Source organism: Haliotis rufescens, unplaced genomic scaffold (genome assembly GCF_023055435.1).
Source record: "Haliotis rufescens isolate VD_foot unplaced genomic scaffold, xgHalRufe1.0.p SCAF_24, whole genome shotgun sequence".
In the NCBI taxonomy this organism is placed as follows: domain Eukaryota; kingdom Metazoa; phylum Mollusca; class Gastropoda; order Lepetellida; family Haliotidae; genus Haliotis; species Haliotis rufescens.
In genome coordinates, this window is record NW_025963935.1 from 1610674 (window position 1) to 1630989 (window position 20316).

The following is a 20316-nucleotide window of genomic DNA, read 5'->3' on the forward strand; positions in this document are numbered from 1 at the left end:
GTTACAACCACTTCACATTACAACCACTTCACGTTACAACCACTTACAACCACTTCACGTTACAACCACTTCACGTTACAACCACTTCACGTTACAACCCCTTCACGTTACAACCACTTCACGTTACAACCACTTCACGTTACAACCACTTACAACCACTTCACGTTACAACCACTTCACGTAACAACCACTTCACGTTACAACTACTTCACGTTACAACCACTACACGATACAACCACTTACAACCACTTCACGTTACAACCACTTCACGTTACAACCACTTCACGTTACAACCACATCACGTTACAACCACTTACAACCACTTCACGTTACAACCACTTCACGTTACAACCACTTCACGTTACAACCACATCACGTTACAACCACTTACAACCACTTCACGTTACAACCACTTCACGTTACAACCACTTCACGTAACAACCACTTCACGTAAAAACCACTTCACGTTACAACCACTTCACGTTACAACCACTCCACGTTACAACCACTTCACGTTACGAAACACTTTGACTGATTTTATGATGGCAAACCAGTTCAGGAAATTTAGAGCTGGAATTCTAATCACGATTTAGTGATATGATTACACAACTACTTCGCAACCGTCTGTGTACTTTTGTTAAAATATAACTTTTATTTGCCTTTGATGCAATCTTTGCCGCTTGAATGAATGTCCAAACGGATGCCTTATACTCATAACTACTCATTGCAACCATGTAACGTGCCTTTTATGATAATATGTGTGAACTTACCAAGAAGAGTCTTCTTTATTTCTTCAGGATGTTTTCCCAGAAAACCTGCAATATTAAAGGATAATGTTTCACATGATCGTTGGTGAGAATCATATATATATTTTTTAATGGGATAGTTTCACATCATGTCAGACCTGTGCACTGTTCTCCATTCTCCTGTTATAAAGATATTTATGTTGCAGATAAAACAGATGACATCCATAGCATGTCGACTTGCTGAATGGGTTATACTGTTGGGAGTTTTGACAAGGCGTCCGACCTCAAGAAGGTCCATGTTTCGAATCCTGTTATTTGACAAGGCGTCCGACCTCAAGAAGGTCCACGTTTCGAATCCTGTTATTTGACTTCGCAATCGTGTGGCTGCCACATTACGTAACATATTACAAAAGCACACATACTACTGCATATTCGCAACAGCTAATGTTATATGTTGTACCACCACCTACACATGCCAAACATATAAAGGACGCCACTGACATAGCTGCAGGGAAATATGTTCACTAACAAAGTGCCTGTGAACATTGTGAATCATGAGATAGCGTAGAAGTATTGTGATCAAAATCGACGATTCTGGTGCAGTGGTCCGTCTAACGAAGTAAGCTTTTAACTTCGTCAACTAAGCCTGTACATGCCCAAATATATTCAAAAAAAGTTTGATACAAATTTATTAGATAAATTTGGGAAAATACTGGTAAACGTTAATAAATATATTTTGGTATGGGCTTGTGAAACACAACTTAAAACACATGACCACATTGTCTAAGGGATCCTAACGACCATTGCTCTTAGTATAAGTACTTACTGAAATTATCCTTGGGAATAGGCATGCCCTCATAGACTGAAAGAGAAAAACACAGTTTGTATACACAATCGTGTGATATTATAATCATCAGAAACAAAGAAGTTATTTTTATTCCTCCGCCCACCATCCATCCGTCTGACTATGTTGTAGAATTAAGACACCTCAAGTGTAAAAGACAGCTTTTATTTAAATAGCCTAATAGTTTCCATATGTTTTCAGTTTTAATCACAACGCCAAGTTTCGTCACGATATGGCCGAAATATTGCCGATGTGACGTTAAACTTTAACTCACTCACTCACAACGCCAAGTCACCTCCAACAAGAATATTTAAGGGTCTCTCAGGAGTAGATCGTTGGCCTGGTGTCGAAAGCGATCGCTCGTCACACTGAAGGCCAGGAATTGATTCCCAACATGGATTCACCCATTTCTGTGTTTTACCCCTCGTGATATTATTGGCATTCAAACTGACCAAACCGTTCTTGGAAGAGGGTGATTATAACAGTAAAACCACATATCATGAAAAAAATAATCTTTGGTTGAAGACGTTCTCACAGCGACAGCGAGATTTTCCGACGTTTAAAAGAAGAAAGGGTTGCTTAAGTTATAAGATTATACCCAATAATGTTTTAACTAATTTCAATCCATCAGAATCTGCATTTTTCTCTTGGGTGCAAACATCCCCTACTATACATGTTCCTTTCTACACTACATGTTTTAGATGAGTAATTCAGTGAATGTGTGTAAGCAAAGCAATAAAAACACCTTCCATGTCCAGTAGAAATCGTATATCAGTGAGTGAGTGAGTGGTTTTAACACCGCTTTCAACAGTATTGCAGTTATATCACGGCGTGTCAGCTTAATGTGGGAGGAAAGCCCGAAGTGATGCAGGTCTCAGACGTTTACTACCTCGGTGAAACCCACGAGCACGGGTATGGTGCTGACAAACCTAGAAACATAATCGGAGTGAACCGGGATTCGAACCCACAATCATAGGTTTCTGGTGTGCCCAAGGGACGCAACTCTGCACAGCGAATCCCGGCGCCTTAGACGACTGGGCCACCCGTGCCCCCTAGTCAACTAAGAGCAAGGCCACATCCAGCAATAGTCAACTATGACGGCTATAGCCAAAAAACACCAGCAATCGATTCAGGGTTTTCCTTCCAATTTAGACGATATTTTCAAATAACAATGTTGTGTGTCCACGGGAAAATTCATACATCAGAGATGAACGTGTTCTTTTTCCAACATTTCAAATGACTAACTTATAACACTTACGTTGTAGAATGCTCGTCTTGTTGAAATAGTGATTAACTGAAACAGGTCAACAAATGCTATCAAGAATACAATGACATTGAATCATTTAGGCACTGGAATTAGTTAACCTGGTTCAGATATAATTATTCATACACTTTGTTTTTATTCAACATGATAACGTGATTTATAGTGTAAATTAGAACATGGGAAATTACCAATCAGTGAATTGTGACGTTAGTATATATAAAACTATTGACCTTTTTTCACACTTCGCTACTTCCGAATTGAAAGCGAGGCTTTGAGTGCTGAAGGTGAAGGCTGGATAGCACATGATACATATCGCGATGTAAACGCAATCGGGACAAACTGGGACAATATGACCATTTCGTTAATGTCACGGCAAACTTTATCGTAAATATTGATCATCATTCTTATTCCTTTCATTTACAAACTATTCTACTGTTAGACTGAAAGACATTGAGCAAGTGAGTGACCGTTATGTTTTTATTTCAATTTCAAATAGCCATGACCACCTGGTAACTACCAGTGCAGTTTATATATAGTAGCTGCACAACGACTTAGTACAAATCCTACACGCATGTGTAAAGCATCATTCATTAGACACCATTCACCCAAACTGTGTATTTATTTGGTTTAGTCAAAGTATGAGTTTGAATAATTTGAATTCAACTGGGTCTTTGACCAGAAGAAAATATTAACATTATCTCGAAAGATATCAGAAACTAACTAAATTGATATGTTGATCTAATTTATCTTATTGTAACCTATTGAGAATTTACAGTCATAAACTAATCAGAATTGTGTATCAGTTGTGAATTTGATGTAAAACTCAAATACATTCCAATATATATGTGTGTTGCTGTGATTGTGAACAGTAGTTGTTTTAATTGTCAATGTTGACAGACTAGATAACATGAGGTGTAACATTTCTACTGAATTATTACATGAAGGGTGTTGAAATATTTAAACTAAACAGTTTGACTGTTATAATTTTACCAAAATGATATTTATTTTTCTGTACCAAAATAATCATGTCATAAAATAATAAAAAAACAACTAATCAATGGCCAGTATAAGTTTAATCTGCATGTGAACTTTATAGTGTTGGTTGGTTGGTTGGTTGTTTAACGCCGCACTCAGCAATATTCCAGCTATTTGATGGCGGTCCGTAAGTAATCGATTCTGGACCAGACAATCCAGTGATTAATATCATGAGCATCAATCCATGCAAATGGGATAGATGGCATGCATCAACCAGGTCAGCGGGGCTGACCACCCGACCCCGTTAGTCGCCTTTTATGACAAGCTGAGTCACCTTTAACGGCAAGCATGGGTTGCTGAAGACCTATTCTACCCCGGCATTTTCATGGGTCTTTTTATGTAATGCACAGAAACATAACTATTTTACAGTCTATTTCAAATTCATTAACAAAGATTGAGATTACTATGAACAGAATTTCTTTTGAATGTTGTTTAATGCCCTTGGGTACTACAATCACAATTCATTTCGTCTCTTTGTTTGTTAAATTATGAATTCGATCTGGTTTTATGTACACAAACATAATTTGAAACTTTTAAAACAAAATATTTTCTTTTACGCAAGCAAATGCCTTGTAATATGTTATTACTAATTTATTGAAATAACAATTCTTTTGATAAGATTGGTGTTGAGAAAAATCATGAAACCCGAATATGATTCGACTGTGAATATATATTTGGATTTATATTTACTTTATAAACAGAGGACTTTGATATTTTTGTTTGGTCATGAGTTTAGGCCAGACACGCGTACTAGTACATTTGGAAATCTGTTTCTTACTCTTATCATGGTAGCTGCCAAATTTATTTTTAATATTCCACAATAACTATGTTATTTTCTTTAGTTGATTTGATGTATGAATAGTTTAGTACCTAATGGTTTCGTGATCAGTGGCAAAGAAAGAATATACAAAAGTTTGTAAGAAGACTAGTAAAATTTATTCTTGTCACTCTGAACTGAATTTTTAAAAATCTACAGACCCAGATTTCTACCTATATTTATTTTAGTTATCTATGAACATGGTTTCAATTGTCATTCTGAAATCAAACAAATACTTAATTATTGTCCTGCTACGACTAATAGCAACAGCCAATATATATTTGCTTTCAATTTGATGTCATAAATGACACATTCTGAATATTTATTTTGACACACAAGTTAGTTTGTAAACTATTTTCATTGACAATGTACATCGTTGTATGTTTGGATGAAAATCATAGCAGAAAAGGTGTCTCATGTCAACGTAACTCTTGGCAAAACGATAGTGCGTGGTGCAGTCAACCCACTAGGCCCCTATAACTCGTGAAATAAACATGACGATCTCGAGGTCGCCAAGCCACTCGCTGGCTGAGCAAATAAGCACAATACACGTTTCATGTTATGCAGTTGATTTTCCAGTGTATTACAGGCATATTTTAATTGGACACCAGCATTAAATGTACAATATCTTCTGTATCAGACACAGAGACCATTTTGAAATGTCCTTCAGTGAAACACGGTCACACCTGCTCTCTATTCCCGATCAGCTGATGCGCCTAACTCTGCATAGATCTGGGCTCTCATAGCCTCGTTTTCGATCCAAGATGGCGCAAGTGTGAAATGGGTCAATTGGAATGTTGTGCGAGTATCTCACATTCTTTTTGTTGGCGTGTACTTACGTTCCACTCGTTCTTTGCCTGTTAACGTTTGCAGAACTAAAATGATAACATGAGCGTCTCTTTAAACAGATCTACACCTGTGCACGGATTATAAAATCACCATCGAAACTGCGAAGTATACTTTGAAGTAAAGACGAAACATTACATTTAGGGTCACCGACACATGATAGAGACCGTTACTTGAACAAGGACTAATTACACTTTGGGGACATAAATCAGTTCACCACAGCAACTGCTGATACCAAATAGTGGAGTAATGCTTGCACGTAAACATATTAGCTGACATACAGACATAAATCTTGTAAATGAAAGGAAAGTATATGCAGGATCAGTTCAACTTCTGATATAATATTTAAATAAATTAATCCAATATTGTACTTCAGCCTTTTTGTCACTTTCGTAAAAGTCCTATGAACACTTAGCATGGTAAATCCTTGTTATTGTTACATGCTTACATTCGTCTAGTTTTCCAGCCATTTCTTCTGAAAGAAGGGAAAATATAAACATGTAAATGTTATCCCAAACATACGTGTATAATATGGTCACACATTGTGGTTTGCGAGATTGGTGTATAAACATGATGGCACATCATGTGTGTTTGTGTGTTTGTTGCTTAGAGTCGTACCAGTGATTGACATCATGAGCATTTCTCACAGCATTTGTGATACGATGACATGTATCAACCTCGTTTGCGAGCCTGACCACCCAATTCCGTTTGTCGCCTCTAAGAACAAGCATGGTCCCCACTTGTAGAACGCATGGGATACTGAAGACATATTCTCTACCCGGATCATGACGGGTCCAGTATAATGTGTGAGGTGAACTCAACATGACCACCGAGCTTGGTAATACATGGTGAGAAACTAGGTACCATGATAAGAGCAACTCTGCCATTCTACACTCGGTCAGCAGATCTCTATGCGATTAAGGGGAATAACTCTACACATTCATATATGCTCCAGTTAGATTGTTGATGGTCGTACCATTTATATTATGACAAGTCATTCACTCACACACTCTATGCCAGGGTGTCGTTGTACAAAACAACCTTCACGTTACGACTGTCGTAAGTCTATGTTAAAGTTAGGGAGTTACGATCACCTTAGCGTTACGGTCGCTTTGTACAACGTCATCCAGGTGATCTGCACTATTACAGCGTTCCTTTACATTTACATATGTTGGGGTACGCGTGGTTCAGGCGCCTAAGATATGTTCATGGTTGATTCCCTTTGATGTGCCATGAGCAGATCGTTGGTTAAAATCCCAGTTTAGCACTGATATAATTGGCTTGATAGCACCATACACACCCTCTTGGGGTTTAGCAAAGTTGTGAAGCTTTGTATTACCTCGGAGTTTCATCTCGAAATAATTAAATTTTCGCTACGTGGATTGATACAGTTTGCACGTCGGTTTTTCGATTCATACCTCAATGAACCGAAAAATATACACAGTCTATCCTTAAATAAACGGACATGTGATCGTATGACTGGAATACCGTTTAAAGTAGCCTCAAAACCAACTCACTCGCCCATTACTCTTGTCAGCTCTTTCTACAGTATGCCAGTTAACAAACGTCACCTGTTACTGAAAGAATCTATTTCATATTTTCACATTCCCAGTAAGATCACTCACAAATATATATATAAGCACATTATATTATTGTTGTGGCTTTAAATTCGTTGACGATTGTCGGTATTCTCCTTTATCAAAGTTACAAAACGCTTTCCATAATCAAAAGAAATCTCTTCGCACTCAATGAAGTCTACACGTTTCCTTTCTTGAACTGTATTAATTTTTTTACGCCATTAATGTCATTTTCAACTCCATTGTGCAACTTATCTATTGTCTTACAGACAGTTTATAATAAAGCTTAATGTGTTGACTCTTACATACTCTCGAGTTTTGTATCAAATTGCAAATTTATTGTAATAACAATCCTTTTGATAAGATTGGTGTTGAGAAAAATCACGAAACCCGAATATGATTATACATACCATCATTAAGGAGCACCTCTATTCCATAGGATTCAGCTGAAACAATTTACATTCATAGGTTGTAACTCAAATAAATTCATATCTTCTGAGGTAACTATAACAAGTTCAGTTCATCTGATGTTACTGAAACAGATTTGGTTCATCGGATGTAACTAAAACAGATTTGGTTCATCGAATGTATCTCACAAATGTTAAATTCATTAATTCAAGTTTATTCCATTGGATTTAACTGAAACTAGTCATGTGACTCAAATAAGTAAAATACATACTTATCGAGGTATTGTCTGAAGTTGTATATCAGATTGTTGCTGCAATTTTATCAAAGGAAATTCAGTGCCGAGCATTGGGCAACACGTGCAAGAAGTCTAGTTTTTTTTATAAACATGCATTACATTGCTCAGTATATACGTGCAATAATGTGTTATGGATTAAACTATTTAAAAAACCCATCAACAATTGTAAAGTGATATCTGACGGTACACACCTCTTCCTCTATCCTCGACAGGTAACCTTTGGCAATCTGTTATACGCAAAACATGTATTACCATTATTGCCTTGATATGAACTGAATATAAATATATATAAAAATAAAAATATAAAAAGGATATATGAATATAAAAAGTGACTGTTTTCTCCTCAGCAAATATTGAATCGTTTGGGGTTAATTACTTTAAGTTGTCTGTATTCATCATTTATATAGTTTCACATGTTGAAAGCAAATCCTCATTTCCTTTCACGACGATATTTCATTTTAACGTTTGACCTGCATGACAGTTCCTCCGAAAACGTAAATTTAACAGCTATTTGTATATGGGCTCGATACTTCGTGGCATCATTAGACAGGAAACATATTCCCTTTATAACTAATTTGAAGATTTCAAAAGATATTGCGTATATTACGTTTGTAAAAGATGCTAAAGAGACCAATAGGGGATATTTAGACAGGTTTGAATAGTTGGTCCTATCAGCAGCACCTTCTTTGTTGATACTTACATTCCACGATGCGTCTGGGTGGCATCAGCTCACAAACTGGAAAACAAAAGCAAAGAATGATTTTTTTGAATAAGTACATCGTCATACAAACACTGATAACATAAAGGTATGTGCAACATATATCCGAGTGTGCTTTCGTATTGTACAAATATATTTCGAATTTAAATTAAAATTATCAACGTCAAACTTTCATTCCGTAAAGTAACTTTTGAAATGGTGTCAACAGCCCCATGTTTCTTTTCATGTTGTGCCAAATGAGCTGCAGCGATGTTTATTTGCATTCACACATAGAGATAGCTCTATCAAAGTTTTTTGATGTGTAAATCAATAACTTGTCAAGCACGTAGGCATCACATCGATGAATAAAGCTTACTAGTTTCTTGTCATTGTGTGATAACACTAAGTGTTGAATAAGAACTATTTGTTTCATAGTACTGAGGTTCTGTATCATCATAAAGCGTGACTCGTGTCCACCAACGTTCAATGAAATAGTACATACGCTTCTTGCGATCCTCCAATGGAAGTTGTTCAAGAACTGCAACATGCAACCAAACTCAATATTAGATCGGGACCTGTTGACCTTTTTTTTCTCAATCAAAGCTATCTATTAGCGTCGCTGCTGTAGAAGTTTGTAAAAGTTCATTACAATATAATGTGTTTAGTTGTAAAACGTTAAATGTGTACTATTTCTACAGATCACACATCGATCCATTGCACAATTATATTCTGAGAACGATCTCTTTTCAACTCTATCCCTCCTCGTTGTGTGCTTTGACTACAAGTCTACATCAAAACCATATAGTGGGCGAGAAAATGTTAAAACGATCTTTCGATGATAATGGCAGCGACGATGAAGACCATAGATATGTCAAATGATCTGATGTCCGTGTTCGCTCTACGTCTTGAGGTAGTAATTGGTTGTATTATAGTACTAATCAACTGCTGGTTTGATATGTACAAACAAAGCAGATGTTCTATGACAGTGAGTGTGGTCCCTGCAACATAGTGTTCACGCATATTGCTGTCTAACTCAGGGCACTGCAGAGGGTGTATTTCGTGTAAATACCTCTGTTTATACAGTAAACTACGGCCATGTGTTGCATAAATGCTGTATATATGCTTATAACGAACTACGGTTATTACGAACTTAAATGGGTGGTCCTTTGAGTTCGTTATAACCGTAGTTTACTGTATGCCCTTTGATGCAATTAGACCTCTGACTCCCAAGCAATTTCATAATGACATATAACGGTACGACGTTCCACTGTCGAATATGGGGTGGCTCCATACACGCGGGGCCCAAGTTGTTTGCATTGCATGTGTTGGTTGTCGTAGCATGAACAAAGGCTCAACTGTGTATTTGTACATTGCAGTGGGTGCAGTAATTCATTTGACATATTGTGAGACACTGAAAATGCATAATCACATAATGTGAGGGGTGGGTCGGGGTGGTGTGCTCTAGTCCATCTCCAAACAAGTAGGAATGTAGGTATTTACCTTTAAACATATCCTCGACATCTATATCAAGGAGAACTGTAAAGACGAAAGACACATGTCACATGTTTTACAACAGCGAAATGCATAATCATAGCAGTTTCTCTCATTTCAACTATATATATTATATTGATTTCACGCAGACACTGTCTGTAGTTTCTGATATTTTATGCATGTCATGATTAGACGATTGTGTCCCAAAGCAAATACAAGTGTTACATTTGAAGGATAAAGTGGTAGGTTTTTTATAAATGTATATATACAAATATAAAATAAATATCGAGTATACTGCCTGAACGTACCTTTAACAAAGTTGTCAGTGGGAACAGCCTCCTTGACTAAACAAACAAACAAACAATCACATTCCCCTTAAAATATTGTGTCATTATAATGATGGTCGGCATTTTCACAGCATTAAATACGTGTTTCTGTTCTTATTCAGTCGAAGAAACCAAGCATGATATACATTCACAGATTGTTAATGGCTTTACAGGGCATGTCAACATCTGGCTGACCGGGCATGTCAGCATTGGGTTTACTGGGCATGACAAGATACGGTTTACAGGGCATTGGGTTTACAGGGTATGTCAAGATACGGTTTACAGGGCATTGGGTTTACTGGGCATGTCAATATACGGTTTACAGGGCATTGGGTTTACAGGGTATGTCAACATTGGGTTTACTGGTCATGTCAACATTGGGTTTACTGGTCATGTCAACATTGGGTTTACTGGTCATGTCAACATTGGGTTTACTGGTCATGTCAACATAGGGTTTGCTGGGCATGTCAACATTGGATTTACTGGGCATGTCAACATCTGGCTGATAGGGTAAGACAGCATAGGGTTTACTGGTCATGTCAACATTGGATTTACAAGTCATGTCAACGTTGGGTTTTACAGGGCATTTCAACATTGGGTTTACTGGGCATGTTAACATTGAGTTTACTGGGCATGTCGACAGAGGGTTTACAGGGCATGTCAACATACGGTTTACTGGGCATGTCAACATAAGGTTTATAGGGCATATCAACATAGGTTTACAGGGCATGTCAACATTGGATTTACAAGTCATGTCAACGTTGGGTTTTACAGGGCATGTCAACATTGGGTTTACTGGGCATGTTAACATTGGGTTTGCTGGGCATGTCGACAGAGGGTTTACAGGGCATGTCAACATACGGTTTACTGGGCATGTCAACATAAGGTTTATAGGGCATATCAACATAGGTTTACAGGGCATGTCAACATTGGATTTACAAGTCATGTCAACGTTGGGTTTTACAGGGCATGTCAACATTGGGTTTACTGGGCATGTTAACATTGGGTTTGCTGGGCATGTCGACAGAGGGTTTACAGGGCATGTCAATATACGGTTTACTGGGCATGTCACCATAAGGTTTATAGGGCATATCAACATAGGTTTACAGGGCATGTCAACATAGGGTTTACTGGTCATGTCAACATTGGGTTTACTGGGCATGTCAACATGGGGTTTAGAGGGCATGTTGACATAGGGTTTACTGGGCATGTCGACAGAGGGTTTACTGGGCATGTCAACATACGGTTTACTGGGCATGTCAACAAATGGTTTATAGGGCATATCAACATAGGTTTACAGGGCATGTCAACATAGGGTTTACTGGTCATGTCAACATTGGGTTTACAGGGAATGTCAACATGGGGTTAATAGGGCATGTTGACATAGGGTTTACAGGGCATGTCAACATAGGGCTTAGAGGGCATGTCAACTTACGGTTTACTTGGCATGTCAACATAGGGTTCACTGGGAATGTGGACAGAGGGTTTACAGGGCATGTCAACGTACGGTCTACTGGGCATGTCAACATAGGGTTTACAGGGCATGTCAACATACGGTTTACTGGGCATGTTGAGATAGGGTTTACAGGGCATGTCAACATAGGTCTTACAGGACAAGTCGATATAGGGTTTACTTGGCATGTCGACAGGGGCTTTACAGTGTATATCAACATAGGTCTTACAGGACATGTCGATATAGGGTTTACTTGGCATGTCAACATTGGATTTACAAGTCATGTCAACGTTGGGTTTTACAGGGCATGTCAACATTTGGTTTACTGGGCATGTTAACATTGGGTTTATTTGGCATGTCGACAGAGGGTTTACAGGGCATGTCAACATACGGTTTACTGGGCATGTCAACATAAGGTTTATAGGGCATATCAACATAGGTTTACAGGGCATGTCAACATAGGGTTTACTGGTCATGTCAACATTCGGTTTACAGGGCATGTCAACATGGGATTTAGAGGGCATGTTGACATAGGGTTTACTGGGCATGTCGACAGAGGGTTTACAGGGCATGTAAACATACGGTTTACTTGGCATGTCAACATAGGGTTTATAGGGCATATCAACATAGGTTTACAGGGCATGTCAACATAGGGTTTACTGGTCATGTCAACACTGGGTTTACAGGGAATGTCAACATGGGGTTAATAGGGCATGTTGACATAGGGTTTACAGGGCATGTCAACATAGGGCTTAGAGGGCATGTCAACATACGGTTTACTTGGCATGTCAACATAGGGTTCACTGGGAATGTGGACAGAGGGTTTACAGGGCATATCAACGCACGGTCTACTGGGCATGTCAACATAGGGTTTACAGGGCATGTCAACATACGGTTTACTGGGCATGTTGAGATAGGGTTTACAGGGCATGTCAACATAGGTCTTACAGGACAAGTCGATATAGGGTTTACTTGGCATGTCGACAGGGGCTTTACAGTGTATATCAACATAGGTCTTACAGGACATGTCGATATAGGGTTTACAAGGCATGTCAACATGGGGTTTAGAGGGCATGTTGACACAGGGTTTACAGGGCATGTCAACATAGGGTTCACTGGGCATGTCAACATAGGGTTTACAGGGCATGTCAACGTACGGTTTACTGGGCATGTCAACATAGGGTTTACAGGGCATGTTGACATAGGGTTTACTTGGCATGTCAACATAGTGCTCAGAGGGCATGTCAACATACGGTTTACTGGGCATGTTGACATAGGGTTTACAGGGCATGTTGACATAGGGTTTACTGGGCATGTTGAGATAGGGTTTACAGGGCATGTCAACATAGGTCTTACAGGACAAGTCGATATAGGGTTTACTTGGCATGTCGACAGGGGCTTTACAGTGTATATCAACATAGGTCTTACAGGACATGTCGATATAGGGTTTACTGGGCATGTCAACATGGGGTTTAGAGGGCATGTTGACACAGGGTTTACTTGGCATTCCAACATAGAGTTCACTGGGCATGTCAACAGAGGTTTTACAGGGCATGTTGACATAGGGTTTACTAGGCATGTCTGCATAGGGTTTACAGGGCATGTCAACATACGGTTTACTAGGCATGTTGACATAGGGTTTACTGGGCATGTCAACATGGGGTTAAGAGGGCATGTTGACATAGGGTTTACATGGCATGTCAACATAGGGCTTAGAGGGCATGTCAACGTACGGTTTACTTGGCATGTCAACATAGGGTTCACTGGGAATGTCGACAGAGGGTTTACAGGGCATGTCAACGTACGGTTTACTGGGCATGTCAACATTGGGTTTACAGGGCATGTCAACATAGGGTTTATTTGCATGTCAACATAGGTTTTACAGGGCATGTCAACATACGGTTTACTGGGCATGTTGAGATAGGGTTTACAGGGCATGTCAACATAGGTCTTACAGGACAAGTCGATATAGGGTTTACTTGGCATGTCGACAGGGGCTTTAGAGGGCATGTTGACATAGGGTTTACTGGGCATGTTGACATGGCTTTACTTGGCATGTCAACATAGGGTTCACTGGGCATGTCAACAGAGGGTTTACAGGGCATGTCAACGTACGGTTTACTGGGCATGTCAACATAGGGTTACAGGGCATGCTGACATAGGGTTTACTTGGCATGTCAACATAGTGCTTAGAGGGCATGTCAACATACGGTTTACTGGGCAAGTTGACAGAGGTTTTACAGGGCATGTCAACGTACGGTTTACTGGGCATGTCAACTTAGGGTTTACAGGGCATGTCAACATTGGGTTTACTGGGCATGTCGACAGAGGCTTTACAGTGTATATCAACATAGGTCTTACAGGACATGTTGATACAGGGTTTACTTGGCATGTCAACTAAGTGTTTACTTGGCATGTCAACATGGGGTTTACAGGGCATGTCAACATAGGGTTTACAGGGCATGTTGACATAGGGTTTACAGGGCATGTCAACATACGGTTTACTGGGCATGTTGACGTAGGGTTTACTGGGTATGTCAACATAGGGTTTACAGGGCATGTTGACATAGGGTTTACTGGGCATGGCAACAAAGGGTTTACAGGGCATGTCAACATAGGGTGTACAGGACATGTGATCATACAGTTTACTGGGCATGTTGACGTAGGGTTTACTGGGTATGTTAACATAGGGTTTACAGGGCATGTCAACATACGGTTTACAGGGCATGTTGACATAGGGTTTACTGGGCATGTCAACATGGGGTTAAGAGGGCATGTTGACATAGGGTTTACATGGCATGTCAACATAGGGCTTAGAGGGCATGTCAACATAGGGTTTACTTGGTATGACAACATAGGGTTTACAGGGCATGTCAACATACGGTTTACTAGGCATGTTGAGATAGGGTTTACAGGGCATGTCAACATAGGTCTTACAGGACAAGTCGATATAGGGTTTACTTGGCTTGTCGACAGGGGCTTTAGAGGGCATGTTGACATAGGGTTTACAGGGCATGTCAACATAGGGCTTAGAGGGCATGTCAACATACGGTTTACTGGGCATGTTGACATTGGGTTTACTTGGCATGTCAACATAGGGTTCACTGGGCATGTCAACAGAGGGTTTATAGGGCATGTCAACGTACGGTGTACTGGGCATGTCAACATAGGGTTACAGGGCATGCTGACATAGGGTTTACTTGGCATGTCAACATAGTGCTTAGAGGGCATGTCAACATACGGTTTACTTGGCATGTTGACAGAGGTTTTACAGGGCATGTCAACGTACGGTTTACTGGGCATGTCAACTTAGGGTTTACTGGGCATGTCAACATTGGGTTTACTGGGCATGTCGACAGAGGCTTTACAGTGTATATCAACATAGGTCTTACAGGACATGTTGATACAGGGTTTACTTGGCATGTCAACATAGGGTTCACTGGGAATGTCGACAGAGGGTTTACAGGGCATGTCAACGTACGGTTTACTGGGCATGTCAACATGGGGTTTACAGGGCATGTCAACATAGGGTTTACTTGGCATGTCAACATAGGGTTTACAGGGCATGTCAACATACGGTCTACTGGACATGTCAACATGGGGTTTACAGGGCATGTCAAGATAGGGTTAAGAGGGCATGTTGACATAGGGTTTACAGGGCATGTCAACATACGGTTTACTGGACATGTTGACGTAGGGTTTACTGGGTATGTCAACATAGGGTTTACAGGGCATGTTGACATAGGGTTTACTGGGCATGTCAACAAAGGGTTTACAGGGCATGTCAACATAGGGTCTACAGGACATGTGATCATACGGTTTACTGGGCATGTTGACGTAGGGTTTACTGGGTATGTCAACATAGGGTTTACTGGGTAAGTCTACATAGGGTTTACTGGGCATGTCAACATACGGTTTACAGGGCATGTTGACATAGGGTTTACTGGGCATGTCAACATAGGGTTTGCAGGGCATGTCAACATTGGGATTACAGGGCATTTCAACATAGGATGTACTGGGCATGTCAACATAGGATTTACTGAGAATGTCTACATAGGATTTACTGGGCATGTCAACATAGGGTTTCAGGGCATGTCAACATAGGGTTTACTGGGCAGACAACGTAGGGTTTACTGGGCATGTCATATCCACATGGTTGATCCACAAATTCTCTTTGTTATATGTATCACTTCTAAACGCCTTTCAAAGACACTATACTGTATGAATACGTTAGGCAATTTGGCGTTAGTTAATCTGGTAATAATATGATTTCATACAGACTTAAGGTTAACATATAATGAAAAACATTATTTTCCTAAAGTCACAGATTCTTCGTGAACATTGTGTTCTTTATCGACACAAAGACATATCTTACTCCTTTATTTGGTTACTTACTTTTTGTTTGAAGATTTTTCTTTATATCATCGATCCCTGAAACAATCTCATGTAATGTAATCACAGTTCGGAATTTCCTAGCAAGTGACACGCCATAATGTGTGAAAACTGACATAATGATATGTTGAAATATTCATCGACCTAATTATACACGTCTGATAGCTATTTGGTTTCAATAATTCTTGACACCGGACTATTACTTCCTATCTTGGAATAATATTGATTCTCTAATTTTATGGCAATGTCCACACGGGGATCGAAATAATGCATTTATGATCGCTATCAAGCACGTGAACATGATTAAAACCCCCGATAGGTGAAGAAAATGGCGTTTCTCCTTTCACGTCTTTCGGTTAGACTCATTCAGGATATGGAACAACAGACCTCCGGTTTATGCCAACGCTCTATCCACTAGACAACGGATACGGTTTGTTATGAACTGTTGACATATTACCTTCGATTTAATTGTCATTGTGTCCTCAGCACTGGGAATGGAATTGCCAAAGTTCGTGATAATATTGCATATTCAAAAAGTGACTATTGAAATCTTATTTTCAGGTCGTATTTTCACATGATAATGTGAACGTATTATGATTTCAAAAGTCTGACGTGTACTACATGAGTTTTTCTGTGACATGCTTCCGAGACAGTAAAACAGATTTTCCCTTCCAAATTTTAAGTTATTTTTCAAATCACAACAATCCTAATTACTATGTGTGCGGAAAGTTTCTAAATTGGTCGATTGTATCTGCATGAGCAAGGTTAGCATAATTATATCGAGATAGTACATTTGCATGTTGATTCATTCTTATAAATGAAGATAGATGTCCTATTTCTTAATTACAGTTACTTCACATAAATATTAAGCATACATATAAAAAACATGGATGCACATCTTCTTTTGCAACGTAAAGTAAAGAAATTACCATACTATATAGAACTTGATGTGTTTAATGAAGCAGAATTGGAATCTGGAATATGCGGTGAAGTGATAAAACCGATAACAAATGCTCACATGGGAACTTGCTCACAAATTAAATACTGCATTTTACAAAAAATCTTGGCCAGGTTTGCATAACACAAACGTTCTGATCACATATGCATCCTTTAATATGAGATAAAAATGTATGGATCGCCTGTGCTGAGAAGAAGCTATTTCCTTTTGATTACAAATGATCCCCTAAAATTAAAATGTGAACTGAAATCCTAATATCGTGCAAATATATCATATATGAGATACATTTTTAAATTGATTACTTTTGCATGATGTATGTTGCTTCTTCTAGGCTAAAAAGAATTCAAAATTCTTAACATACGTTTTGCGTTGGCATCTGCAGCTACGGTTCCGAAAACTGAAACGAAAATAAATATATATATTATATTTGTACCTTCGAATGAAAGCATTTCTTCTTGATGTTATTATTGCGTAATGCTTGCATAAACCACTTTTGTGTATTATTAGGGTTACATCATTTTAGGCCTAAGGTAAATTTTCAAAACATTTCCAAATCTGACGCATCTGTGACCAAAATTATGTCCGATGCAATGTGTATACTATTCTACATTATAACATGCCTGTGAAGAGATCCCCGTTTGATAAACATGCTGCATTGCACTCAACATGCCCCTGTCTTATTCAACGACATTGCGTGTGGAGATGATAGATCACTGAGAGGAGCTTATGCACACTCGATGCACACTCGACGAACAACCCTGTTGCTAGGCTGACGTCATATGGCATTGTTTCGAAGGTGGATCTTGCAACAAAATTCCACAAATTACGTTATATGATATTGCGACGAATTTGTAAACTTTGTGGCACAGTGATCGTACTGTAGCGCAACGATAGTCGTAATTTTCTGTTAAAGTATGGAAGTTACAATAACCTTAGCGCTACGATAACTTTGTGGAACGGAAGCATGAATTCAAAGGGTGGGCCGCTGTATGGTATTAAATTAATACTTTTCGATTCTGCTGTGAATTGTGTCGGTGTCTGATAATTCACACACGACAGAGTGAGTGAGCTTTTAACAGTATTCCAGTTATAACGCGGCGTGTCAGCTTAATGTTGGAGGAAAGCAAGAAAGTGATGCAGGTCTCAGATGTTTACCATTTTGGTGAAACCCACGAGCACGGGTATGGTGCTGACAAACCTAGAAACATAATCGGGGCGAAACGGGATACGAACCCACAATCATAGGTTTCTGGCGTGCCCAAGGGACGCAACTGTGCACAGCGAATCCCGGCGCCTTAGACGACTGGGCCACCCGTGCCCCCGAACCCAGAACAGAGAAATTCTAAAAAAGGTTATAAATGGCAAGTAATAAATATAATACGAAACTCGCTCTCGTGTTATACCAATTTTATGAAACTCGTGAATAGTTCTTTAACCTGAATCGCTTTAGCTAGTCAGATACCAGAGAAACCGTGAAGATCCGGGGTAGAACAGATCTTCACCAACCCATGCTTGCCGCAAATGGCGATTATGCTTGTCGTTAAGAGGCGACTAACGGGATAGGGTGGTAAGGTTGTCTTGGTTGAAGCATGTCATCGTATCCCGATTGCGAGGATCGATGCACATGATATCAATCACTGGATTGTTTAGTCCGGACTCGATTATTTACAGACCGCCGTCATATAGCTGGCATATTGCTGAGTGCGGCTAAAACAACAAACACACACAAGATACCAGAGCTATTCACGAGTTTTATAAAATTGGTATTAAACGGGATTTCGCTTTGCATTCTATTGATATCATGATCGATCTGTCCACGAGTTTGTGAGTTCTAGGTAGAATTGTAGACCAATTCATAAATATTGTACAATGATTTGTTCAAATCCGCGAGACGCCATTACCTGCTTAAAATCATGTACAAGCACTTTTGTTAAATATCTGGTTTTTTTTGCGACTTAGTCTCTACGTGGAATGGAAAACATCAAATCAGATAACAGATATGTAGACTGAAATAACGATTCTGATTTCTGACATAGCTCATTTATATATTGCGTTTGCGAACATCTGACTGTGCTACCTTTTTCCGCAAAATAAAACCGCGGACATCACTAAGCCCTGTCTGCTATTCAAATCAATCTTATATTTGCAATTATTTGTACACCATCAGATTGGATAAATATAATTAAGGCCACACGTTAGTTCATAAATCTATATAAATCTATCATAAATACAATCTCCAACATAAATTTAATACTATCCCCAACATAGATAAAATACAATCTCCAACACACGTGAAATACATTCCCCAACAAACATAAAATACAATCTCCAACATACATATACTTTATATATTCATGAAAATTAAATGTACATATTCAAACTATTATTTTCAATTGCAAACCGAATCGGAATCTGTGCTTTTCACTCATATGTAGATACAATTTTTACAACCTCATCATTATAACTACCATAAAAAATGCGTATTTATACTGACTAGTATCCATCAATGAAAACATCTAAAAGACACAAATAAAATACAGATGCTTATATATCTTATGTCCATTGCATTCTCCAAAACGGAAAAAATGTCGGAGCTGATAACTTTTGAAATGAAACAAAATATTAGATGTAACTTACCCAACATTAAGAGGACCAGTGACTTCATGACGATCAGAATCATGACTATCGATACAAGGACTGTTCAGTTTGCTTAAATAACCACAAGCTACCAATAAATATTCAATATTCCCTTTTAAACGTATTAATTACATTAAAGTTAATAAACTGTCCGAATATTTAAATTTAGTTTTGAGCTCTGAATAGAAAATTTAATATCAATTGCTATTGCCATCATTATTAGTATATTCAGCTTCAAGTTACCGCCCATATCGAATGATAACTCTTTAGTACCACAGAAACATAATTTGCATATTATGAACCTTGAAATAAGAAATATATACATGACCTCGACAGCTGCAGTTCTATTAAGTACACCGGATGGGTATTAAGTAAAGATTTCAGTAAAATATTCGGGCGTGAGTGAACAAGTGTATAATTATGCCTGACAACATTTGCATACACGACTATGTTTGACAAGTTTATTATGCATACTTTCCATTTTAATCCAAAAGGGCGGGGAGTATATGACAAACTTGATTCTTATTCTT

At 38.8% G+C, this 20316-nt stretch overlaps 1 protein-coding gene across 7 annotated transcripts in view; it reads right to left on the reverse strand.

The window, feature by feature from the left end:
- The window catches only part of LOC124113530, a 38530-nt gene extending 18699 nt beyond the window's left edge, over nt 1–19831 (reverse strand). For 6 of the 7 annotated variants that reach the window (XM_048401883.1, XM_048401882.1, XM_048401881.1 and 3 more), the window contains exons 1-14: nt 19787–19831; nt 17511–17546; nt 16195–16230; nt 10329–10364; nt 10030–10065; nt 9032–9067; nt 8533–8568; nt 8024–8059; nt 7540–7575; nt 6001–6027; nt 5546–5581; nt 2849–2884; nt 1573–1608; nt 771–815 (exon numbers count right to left, since the gene is read on the reverse strand). In XM_048401883.1, coding sequence (XP_048257840.1) covers nt 771–815; nt 1573–1608; nt 2849–2884; nt 5546–5581; nt 6001–6027; nt 7540–7575; nt 8024–8059; nt 8533–8568; nt 9032–9067; nt 10030–10065; nt 10329–10364; nt 16195–16230; nt 17511–17546; nt 19787–19829 — 511 coding nt within the window. In that variant the 5' untranslated portion in view covers nt 19830–19831. The remainder of the gene's footprint in view (nt 1–770; nt 816–1572; nt 1609–2848; nt 2885–5545; nt 5582–6000; nt 6028–7539; nt 7576–8023; nt 8060–8532; nt 8569–9031; nt 9068–10029; nt 10066–10328; nt 10365–16194; nt 16231–17510; nt 17547–19786) is intronic. The other variant, XM_048401879.1, reaches the window with a different exon arrangement.
- Nucleotides 19832–20316: the final 485 nt, after the last annotated feature.